This window comes from Notolepis coatsorum (assembly GCF_963971535.1).
Source record: "Notolepis coatsorum genome assembly, chromosome: 18".
Lineage (NCBI taxonomy): Eukaryota > Metazoa > Chordata > Actinopteri > Aulopiformes > Paralepididae > Notolepis > Notolepis coatsorum.
The window spans coordinates 11,928,687-11,939,507 of record NC_140182.1 but is presented as its reverse complement, the minus strand read 5'-3'; the positions used below and the strand labels follow the sequence as shown (position 1 = coordinate 11,939,507).

Genomic DNA, 10,821 nt, shown 5'->3' with positions numbered 1-10,821 from the left:
GGTATGTGGTCCAGTTATGCTGCTCTGATTACGTCCTCTTGAAGTTGACAGGCTTCAAATGTGAAAGTACATAATCTTCATAATTTCTTTATTTTGTATATATTATGTTTTTTTATGCAAAATCCTTTTCTTCAAAGTAACTAGTAACTGATGGGTTCAGATAAATGTAGTGGAGTAAAATGCACAATATTTCATTTGAAATGTAGTGAAGTAAAAGTATAAAGTTCCCCAAAATGAAAATACTCAGTAGCTAAAAAATGTACTTAAGTACAGGTTTACTTTCCACCACTGAAAACACACACACACACACACACACACACACACACACACACGCACACGCACACAAATGATCCAAAACACAACGCACAGTTTATTGTCTTTATTATATTTAAATACATGGACAAAGTAATAATTGCTCTAGGTAAAAGGTTCCTAAAATTATTTTACATTTCATACATTTCATAGTACCTTTCTGAGTGTGTGTACAGTAGCAAAAAGAAGAATGCTGTAAATATATTTTGTTTTTTTCCGTATATACAGTATGTATATAATGGTAGTCTGGTGGTTAGATATGGTGGAGACAGACAGTGAGTTTCTTGGCGCTGTGGTCCATGTTTTATCTCCATGACGACTCTCTGGTCAAGACTGTAAGACACACAAAAAGTGGGGGGTGGTGATGACCCTTTTGTTTGGAACAGGTTCTGGTTAATAAAAGACACAGCAGCGGGGAGAGAGCCTGGTAGAGAAGTATCACTAAGCATGCCTGAACAACCACTGACACGGGATCAGATATTAGGTTAATTCACTCTACCACAGGGTTTGTATGGCAGTTGGCCGGTGAAGTAATCTACGACTATCTGATCGCAGTCAGATCAGTGGTTTTTTTTCTTTTGGAATAGAAGGTGTCGAGCACAAGGGGGCAAGAGGCCACGGTCCCCAAAGAAACACCACAAAGCGTCCCGCGAAGTAGGTGGGAGAGAGCGTGCGCACGCACACACACACACACACACACACACACACACACACACGCACACACACACACACATTCCTTTGACCCGTCAGCATGATAGACAGCATTTTTCTTTTCTTTTTTAATTATTATCTTTTTCCCCCCTCCTTTTTTACGATTTTTCTCCCATCCCACTGTTAGTCGTTATGCCAATTCCCAACCCCCTTCCTGGTTGTTGCGCACCCCCCCCTACTGTTGGTCCGGGAGGCCGGAGACTGTCACATGCTTTCCTCCGACGCATGTGCAGCCAGCCGGCAGCCAGCCTGGCCGCGCAGATTCTCACCGGGAGAGTGTAACGTGTGGAAGGCCGCACTACCTCCCTCCAGATCCTACCCTCGCTGTGCAGGCGCCCCGACCGAACTGTAGGGGTCGCTGTCCACAACGCCCAGGACCCACCCATCAGCTTTCCCACCCCTAACACTGCCAATTGTGTTAGTATGAACGACCAGCCAAGCTGATTAGCAACGCCGAGAGCTGGATTAGAACCCAGCGTCTCCAGCGTTGATGGCGAGCGCCTTGCCCACTACACCACCTAGCCGCCCGATAGACAGCATTTAGATGAAGAATGGTTTAAATGGTAAGAGCAGGTTTAGGTTCAGGAGTGTTTAAATGGTTAAGTGCTACACCAGGTGTAGAGTTAGGAGTGTTTAAATGGTTAACTGCTACACCAGGTGTAGAGTTAGAGGTGTTTAAATGGTTAACTGCTACACCAGGTGTAGAGTTAGAGGTGTTTAAATGATAGGTGCTATACTGTACCAAGTGTAGAGTTAGAGGTGTTTAAATGATAGGTGCTACACCAGGTGTAGAGTTAGAAGTGTTTAAATGATATATATATATATATTTATTGTAACATATAATATAACAACTTAGTTTATTTTTCTCTATTTTTATATTCAGATCTAATTATATTGCCTATATTTATGTATTTCTTCTATTACCCTGCCCATACCTGTACACCCCCCCCCCCCCACACCATGCTGCTATGACGCCCGAATTTCATCCAAGGGGATCAATAAAGGAATATCTCATCTTATCTTATTCAGTCAGCTTTGCTATTTCTCTCGCTGGTCTATGTTTTGGCACATTGGGTTGAGTTCACTGGGGATCTGTGTGACATCATAATAAAGGGACAATGAGAGCGACGACGGGTCAAACGTGAGGTGTGGTGAGGTCTAAGAGCCCAGGACACCCGTCCCCGCTGAGAAACAGAAAGAGACATCTCAACAAACCTCAGCGTCTCACACGCTCCCGCTCCTCCCCTCGTGACAGACCACAGCCCCTCGCCTCACACGCTCCCGCTCCTCCCCTCGTGACAGACCACAGCCCCTCGCCTCACACGCTCCCGCTCCTCCCCTCGTGACAGACTACAGCCCCTCGCCTCACACGCTCCCGCTCCTCCCCTCGTGACAGACCACAGGCCCTCGCCTCACACGCTCCCGCTCCTCCCCTCGTGACAGACCACAGGCCCTCGCCTCACACGCTCCCGCTCCTCCCCTCGTGACAGACCACAGGCCCTCGCCTCACACGCTCCCGCTCCTCCCCTCGTGACAGACCACAGGCCCTCGCCTCACACGCTCCCGCTCCTCCCCTCGTGACAGACCACAGCCCCTCGCCTCACACGCTCCCGCTCCTCCCCTCGTGACAGACCACAGGCCCTCGCCTCACACGCTCCCGCTCCTCCCCTCGTGACAGACCACAGGCCCTCGCCTCACACGCTCCCGCTCCTCCCCTCGTGACAGACCACAGCCCCTCGCCTCACACGCTCCCGCTCCTCCCCTCGTGACAGACCACAGCCCCTCGCCTCACACGCTCCCGCTCCTCCCCTCGTGACAGACCACAGCCCCTCGCCTCACACGCTCCCGCTCCTCCCCTCGTGACAGACCACAGGCCCTCGCCTCACACGCTCCCGCTCCTCCCCTCGTGACAGACCACAGCCCCTCGCCTCACACGCTCCCGCTCCTCCCCTCGTGACAGACCACAGGCCCTCGCCTCACACGCTCCCGCTCCTCCCCTCGTGACAGACCACAGGCCCTCGCCTCACACGCTCCCGCTCCTCCCCTCGTGACAGACCACAGCCCCTCGCCTCACACGCTCCCGCTCCTCCCCTCGTGACAGACCACAGCCCCTCGCCTCACACGCTCCCGCTCCTCCCCTCGTGACAGACCACAGGCCCTCGCCTCACACGCTCCCGCTCCTCCCCTCGTGACAGACTACAGCCCCTCGCCTCACACGCTCCCGCTCCTCCCCTCGTGACAGCCTCACACGTCTGAGATGAAAACCTCCCGTTCTCACCGAGTTCAACAAATATCAATTGACGAATGCCCAATGAGACTATGGGGAAATTATCAACATTGCATCTAACAATATCACTCGCAAAATCCAAGAACAGGAGGGAGAGCTTCAGCGTATTGAGACGAGGGGGCGTGGTCTCACGCGGGGAGCGGGAGCGTATTGAGACGAGGGGGCGTGGTCTCACGCGGGGAGTGGGAGCGTATTGAGACGAGGGGGCGTGGTCTCACACGGGGTTGAGCGTATTGAGACGAGGGGGCGTGGTCTCACGCGGGGGGGGGGGGGGGGGGGGCGTATTGAGACGAGGGGGCATGGTCTCACGCGGGGAGGAGCGTATTGAGACGAGGGGGAGCGTATAGGGAGGTGTAGTGGTTACATCATTGCCGTTTTTCGTGTTCCACCCTCTGTGCAACGCAATGCATTTCCCCATTGCCCATTTCTAAATCGCCTCGTTTAAAACAAATAAAGCATTAACATTGGCATGGTGTACCTTTCTGTGCTTATTCATCCACAATCTATAGCTCAACATGAAAATATTCGCAATTAATCATAAAAAAAAAAATCGCAAAATATTATTTCAACCAAAAATGTTTAAACAATAATGTTAGTGATAGAAGGGAACTTATTTTGTGCAAAAATGGAAAGCTTTTCAATTTCCATGCGGCAGAATTGTTACAATAGCCGATAATCAATTTTCCCAATGATAAAATCCCTATACGGGTGGAACAACCAGTGACGTCAGACTACACCTCCCTATTGAGACGAGGGGGCGTGGTCTCACGCGGGGAGGAGCGTATTGAGACGAGGGGGCGTGGTCTCACGCGGGGAGGAGCATATTGAGACGAGGGGGCGGGTCTCGTGCGGGGAGGAGCTTTGCAGAGCCCTGCAGGAAAAGGCTCTTGCTCTTTGGAAGTCAATCGTCAAAAGGCAGTGAATAGATATATATAGACCCCCTTACATATAAATAATATCCATACATGACAAGGCAAACTTAAATGACATTGGTCTCATATATTTCTAAGTCACAGTATATATACTGTATATATATATATATATATAAAGAAAATTTTGAAAAAAAATAAAGAAAAAGAAACACTACAATCAGAATGTCTGTTATAGCCATTCCCCGTGGTAACTGTTTCCATGGTAATACAGTGTAATTATGACGATTAGAAGCAGCTGTCTGTTAAGAGGATTGTAATTCTGAGGGCGGGGGGCGTTGGGGGGGGGGGGGGGGGGGGCGGCCCTGCATCGCAGAGGGGAGTCAGGAGGAGTTCAAGACTGTAGAGAACGGCCAGATTCCGTTAGTCCGGGAGGAGAGAGTCAGACACGGAGGGAGACAAGGTGGCCGGACAGAGAGAGAGAGATCATACAGACCGAGAGAGACAAACAGAGCAAGGAAGGAGGGATGGAGGGAGGAGTGGATCAGTTAGGGGACAGCGGATAAGAGTCACACTACACCCAGGAGACAGTCTGTTGGCGAGGGGGACGGGCGGGGGGGAAAAGGTGACTTTGAGAAGGAGCAGGATCTTCCACCATGCAGACTCCTCCACCACCACCACCACCAACACCAGAACCAGGCGGATGTAGCCGGCCGGGCGTTAACCAGAACCAAGCTGAGGCAGAGGGGGCAGGAGGGCAAGGGGCCAGGGGAGGCAAGGGGCCTGGGGACGGGCAGGGTGGAGGTGGGGTGGGGTGGGGAGCAGCGGTGTCTCACACATACACACCCTCGGGGTTGAGACTGGAGACCAGAGGGTTCTGCAGGTTGCGCGGATGTCCCAGGAACTGTTTGGCAGTGGGGCGCGGGGGAGACTCAGAGGGCATCAAGCTGAGGCCTGGAGGAGGAGAGAGGAGAGGTGTTTAGGGGCGCGGGGGAGACTCAGAGGGCATCAAGCTGAGGCCTGGAGGAGGAGAGAGGAGAGGTGTTTAGGGAGTCAGGAGGAGAGAGAGGAGGAGAGAGGGGAGTCAGGAGGAGAGAGGAGAGGTATTTAGGGAGTCAGGAGGAGAGAGAGGAGGAGAGAGGGGAGGTGTTTAGGGAGTCAGGAGGAGAGAGGGGAGGTGTTTAGGGAGTCAGGAGGAGAGAGGATGATGGGGAGAGAGGGGAGGTGTTTAGGGAGTCAGGAGGAGAGAGGATGAGGGGGAGAGAGGGGAGGTGTTTAGGGAGTCAGGAGGGGAGAGAGGAGGAGAGAGGGGAGGTGTTTAGGGAGTCAGGAGGAGGAGAGGGGAGAGGTGTTTAGGGAGTCAGGAGGGGAGAGAGGAGGAGAGAGGGGAGGTGTTTAGGGAGTCAGGAGGGGAGAGAGGAGGAGAGAGGGGAGGTGTTTAGGGAGTCAGGAGGAGGAGAGAGGAGAGGTGTTTAGGGAGTCAGGAGGAGAGAGAGGGGAGGTGTTTAGGGAGTCAGGAGGAGGAGAGAGAGGAGGTGTTTAGGGAGTCAGGAGGAGAGAGAGGAGGTGTTTAGGGAGTCAGGAGGAGAGAGAGGAGGTGTTTAGGGAGTCAGGAGGAGAGAGAGGAGGAGAGAGGGGAGGTGTTTAGGGAGTCAGGAGGGGAGAGAGGAGGAGAGAGGGGAGGTGTTTAGGGAGTCAGGAGGAGGAGAGAGGAGAGGTGTTTAGGGAGTCAGGAGGAGAGAGAGGAGGTGTTTAGGGAGTCAGGAGGAGAGAGAGGAGGTGTTTAGGGAGTCAGGAGGAGAGAGAGGAGGTGTTTAGGGAGTCAGGAGGAGAGAGAGGAGGAGATAGGGGAGGTGTTTAGGGAGTCAGGAGGGGAGAGAGGAGGTGTTTAGGGAGTCAGGAGGAGGAGAGGAGAGAGGAGAGGTGTTTAGGGAGTCAGGAGGAGAAAGGAGGTGTTTAGGGAGTCAGGAGGAGGAGAGAGGAGAGGAGAGGTGTTTAGGGAGTCAGGAGAGAGGAGAGGTGTTTAGGGAGTCAGGAGGAGGAGAGAGGAGAGGAGAGGTGTTTAGGGAGTCAGGAGGAGAGAGGATGAGGGGGAGAGAGGGGAGGTGTTTAGGGAGTCAGGAGGAGAGAGAGGAGGAGAGAGGGGAGGTGTTTAGGGAGTCAGGAGGAGGAGAGAGGGGAGGTGTTTAGGGAGTCAGGAGGGGAGAGGATGAGGGGGAGAGAGGGGAGGTGTTTAGGGAGTCAGGAGGAGAGAGGGGGAGGTGTTTAGGGAGTCAGGAGGGGAGAGAGGAGAGAGGGGAGGTGTTTAGGGAGTCAGGAGGGGAGAGAGGAGAGGTGTTTAGGGAGTCAGGAGGAGAGAGAGGAGGAGAGAGGAGAGGTGTTTAGGGAGTCAGGAGGAGAGAGAGGAGGAGAGGGGAGGTGTTTAGGGAGTCAGGAGGAGAGAGAGGAGGAGAGAGGGGGAGGTGTTTAGGGAGTCAGGAGGGGAGAGGATGAGGGGGAGAGAGGAGAGGTGTTTAGGGAGTCAGGAGGAGAGAGAGGGGAGGTGTTTAGGGAGTCAGGAGGAGAGAGGAGAGAGGAGAGGTGTTTAGGGAGTCAGGAGGAGAGAGAGGGGAGGTGTTTAGGGAGTCAGGAAAAGAGAGGAGAGAGGAGAGGTGTTTAGGGAGTCAGGAGGAGAGAGAGGGGAGGTGTTTAGGGAGTCAGGAGGAGAGAGAGAAGGAGAGAGGGGAGGTGTTTAGGGAGTCAGGAGGAGAGAGAGGAAGAGAGAGGGGAGAGAGGGAGGTGATTAGGGAGTCAGGAGGGGAGAGGATGAGGGGGAGAGAGGGGAGGTGTTTAGGGAGTCAGGAGGAGAGAGAGGAGGAGAGAGGGGAGGTGTTTAGGGAGTCAGGAGGGGAGAGGATGAGGGGGAGAGAGGGGAGGTGTTTAGGGAGTCAGGAGGAGAGAGAGGAGGAGAGAGGGGAGGTGTTTAGGGAGTCAGGAGGGGAGAGGATGAGGGGGAGAGAGGGGAGGTGTTTAGGGAGTCAGGAGGAGAGAGAGGGGAGGTGTTTAGGGAGTCAGGAGGAGAGAGAGGAAGAGAGGGGGGAGGTGATTAGGGAGTCAGGAGGGGAGAGGATGAGGGGGAGAGAGGGGAGGTGTTTAGGGAGTCAGGAGGAGAGAGGAGGTGTTTAGGGAGTCAGGAGGAGGAGAGGATGAGGGGGAGAGAGGGGAGATGTTTAGGGAGTGAGGAGGAGAGAGGGGAGGTGTTTAGGGAGTCAAGAGGGGAGAGGATGAGGGGGAGAGAGGGGAGGTGTTTAGGGAGTGAGGAGGAGAGGGGAGAGGTGTTTAGGGAGCCAATCATTGATCTGTATTATTATTTCCATAATCTATTTCATGTTATATGCTGTGCATGTCTGTGTCTGTCTGTGTGTGTATGTGCTTGTGTGTGTGTCTGTGTGTGTCTGTGTGTGTGCGTGTGTCTGTGCGCGCGCGCGTGTGTGTGTGTCTGTGTGTCTGTTGCGTGTATGTGTGCGTGCGTGTGTGTGTGTGTGTGTGCGCGAGCGTGTGTGTCTGTGTGTCTGTTGCGTGTGTGTGTGTGTCTGTTGCGTGTGTGTGTCTGTGTGTCTGTTGCGTGTGTGTGTATGTGTGTGTGTGTGTGTGTGTGTCTGTGTGTCTGTTGCGTGTGTGTGTGTGCGCGCGCGTGTGTGTGTCTGTGTGTCTGTTGCGTGTGTGTGTGTGTCTGTTGCGTGTGTGTGTATGTGTGTGTGTGTGTGTCTGTTGCGTGTGTGTGTATGTGTGTGTGTGTGTGTGTGTGTGTGTCTGTGTGTCTGTTGCACGCGTGTGTGTGTGTGTCTGTGTGTGTGTCTGTGTGTGTGTGTGTGTGTGTGTGTGTGTGTGTGTGTGTGTGTGTCCACACCTCCGTTCCTGTACCCGTCGTGCAGGAGGTGTGTGAGCTCCAGCTGCTCCAGCTGCTCCTGCAGTTCTGTGCGCGAGTGAGTGTGAGCCGGCAAGACTCCAGTCTGCTGGATGAACTGCTGCAGGTTACACTGTCTGAGCTCCTTATTCAGGTCCTCCAGCTCCTCCTGCTTGGCCTGGAGAGGAGAGGAGAGGAGAGGAGAGAGGAGGGGCAAGGAGAGGAGAGGAGGGGAGATGAGAGGAGAGGAGAGGAGAGGAGAGGAGAGGAGAGGAGAGGAGGAGAGGAGAGGAGAGGAGAGGAGAGGAGAGGAGAAGAGAGGAGGAGAGGAGAGGAGAGGAGAGAGGAAGGGCAAGGAGAGGAGAGGAGGGGAGGGGAGAGGAGAGGAGAGGAGAGGAGAGGAGAGGAGAGGAGAGGAGAGGAGGGGCAAGGAGAGGAGAGGAGAGGAGAGGAGAGGAGAGGAGAGGAGAGGAGAGGAGAGGAGAGGAGAGGAGAGGAGAGGAGAGGAGGGGAGAGGAGAGGAGAGGAGAGGGGAGGAGAGGAGAGAGGAGGGGCAAGGAGAGAAGAGGAGGGGAGATGAGAGGAGAGGAGGGGAGAGAGGAGAGGAGGGGAGAGGAGAGGAGGGGAGATGAGAGGAGGGGAGAGAGGAGAGGTGAGGGGATTGGAGGAGAGGAGGGTAGGGGAGAGGATGGAGAGGAGGTGAGGGGAGAGAAGAGGAGAGAGGAGAGGCGAGGAGAGGATGGGATAGGAGAGGACGGGAGAGGAGATGAGAGGAGAGGAGAGAGGAGGAGAGGACGGGAGAGGAAGGGAGAGGAGATGAGGGGAGAGGAGGAGAGGAGGTGAGGAGAGGAGGTGAGGGGAGAGAGGGGAGGGTAGAGGAGAGAGGAGGAGAGGATAGGTGAGGAGAGAAGAGGAGGGGAGAGGAGAGGAGAGGAGAGGAGAGGAGAGGAGAGGAGAGGAGAGGAGAGGAGGAGAGGAGAGGAGAGGAGAGGAGAGGAGGAGATGAGAGGAGAGGAGAGAAGAGGAGGGGAAGGGGAGAGGAGGATAGGTGAGGAGAGGAGAGGAGAGGAGAGGAGAGGAGAGGAGAGGAGAGGAGAGGAGAGGAGAGGAGAGGAGAGGAGAGGAGAGGAGTCAGATTATGGGTTCACCTCTGTGAACCTATGTAATGTGAATAGAAAGGCATTATTAAAGGTGCTGTAAATCTTTTAGTTTTTGTTTAAATAAGTGATAAATAGCTCTACATTACAACAGCCATCACTGATATAGAGTGTCTGCTCAGTAACATGGGTCTCCCAGTCCCTCCGCTCTTTTTCTGGTATCCCTTCCCACTTTATCCAATCAGGAGAGAGAATCCTAGAGGTGAGTGTATTTTCTGTTTACTGCAGAGTGGAGGGACTGGGCGACTGTCTGAATGTAGAGCTTATTATTTTAACACGTAGAAGACCACTTATTCTAACAAAGAAAATACCACTTACAGCTCCTTTAAAGTAAATGTCAAAGGGCTAACTTCCCTAGCAGTTATCACCAGCATATAAAATGCTGACCTAAATTATTTAATTGGCACTAGTCACAAAATGATACTTTCAGCCGCGTTTTTTATTGAGCCATTATTTCTGCAGCACTTACTGCTATATCACTTAGTCAGCCAACATAATAATAATAATAATACATTCGATTTATAGTGTACTCTATATTTGGAAACCAAATCTCAGAGTGCTACAGAGTAAAAACAGACTTTAAAAACATTAGGCAATTAAAAAACAAGACATAAAAGCATAAAAAAGGGATAAAACACACAAGGCATGTATAAAAAGGTTAAAACTAAGGGAAGGCTTTCGTGAAGAGGTATGTTTTAAGTTCTCTTTTAAAGGAAGCAGTGGTCTGTGGTGCTCTGAGGTAGTCAACTGTCAGGGAGGGCATTCCATAGGCGAGGAGCAGCCAAGCAGAAGAAGAGTTTCTTTTAAATGCACCGCCTGTTTCAGCCACGAGGGGGCAGCAGAGTCTAGGGCACCAGACTGACAACATCAGTCAATCATCAGTCATCATCAACACCTTCCACCAGCTGTCGACCGTGGCCCTGATCTGATTCTGGACCGGGAGAGTCCAAGCGGACCGGGGAGAGTCCAAGCGGACCGGGAGAGTCCAAGCGGACGGGGGGGGGGGGGGGGGGGGGGGGGGGGTCCAAGCGGACCGGGGAGAGTCCAAGCGGAACGGGAGAGTCCAAGCGGACGGTGAGAGTCCAAACGGAACGGGAGAGTCCAAGCGGACCGGGAGAGTCCAAGCGGACCGGGAGAGTCCAAGCGGACGGGGGGGGGGGGGGGGGGGTCCAAGCGGAACGGGAGAGTCCAAGCGGAACGGGAGAGTCCAAGCGGACGGTGAGAGTCCAAACGGAACGGGAGAGTCCAAGCGGACCGGGAGAGTCCAAGCGGACGGGGGGGGGGGGGGGGGGGGGGGGGGGGTCCAAGCGGCCCGAGGCAGCAGCTGTGGGGAACAGATAACGTTGCGGCGTCGCGGCGCGTTCCTCTGCTTTATTCAAAGTTCTCTCGTGGACACGAGGCCGGCGGGGAAGATATCCATCAGCTTGGATTATTGATAAGTTAGAGTGCAGCAGACGCTCCTCCCGGAGATTAAACTTTGATGAACAACACAAACAACCCACTCCATCAACCCCATCGACCCGCCACTCGCTCCCCGTGTCCGCGTGTCCGCGCAGCGCGGGGAGGCAGCGCTCCTGCCACGCAAACCCTCTCCACTGG

The 10,821-nt window shown here is 53.8% G+C and overlaps 1 protein-coding gene across 3 annotated transcripts in view; it reads right to left on the bottom strand.

The window, feature by feature from the left end:
* Positions 1-364: 364 nt before the first annotated feature.
* Positions 365-10,821, bottom strand: part of rassf7a (Ras association domain family member 7a) — a 102,029-nt gene continuing 91,572 nt past the window's right edge. For all 3 annotated transcript variants that reach the window (XM_084335623.1, XM_084335624.1, XM_084335622.1), the window contains 3 exons: positions 8,069-8,243; positions 5,026-5,133; positions 365-645 (listed from right to left, as the gene is read on the bottom strand). In XM_084335623.1, the coding sequence (XP_084191749.1) occupies positions 617-645; positions 5,026-5,133; positions 8,069-8,243 (312 nt within the window). In that variant the 3' untranslated portion in view covers positions 365-616. The remainder of the gene's footprint in view (positions 646-5,025; positions 5,134-8,068; positions 8,244-10,821) is intronic.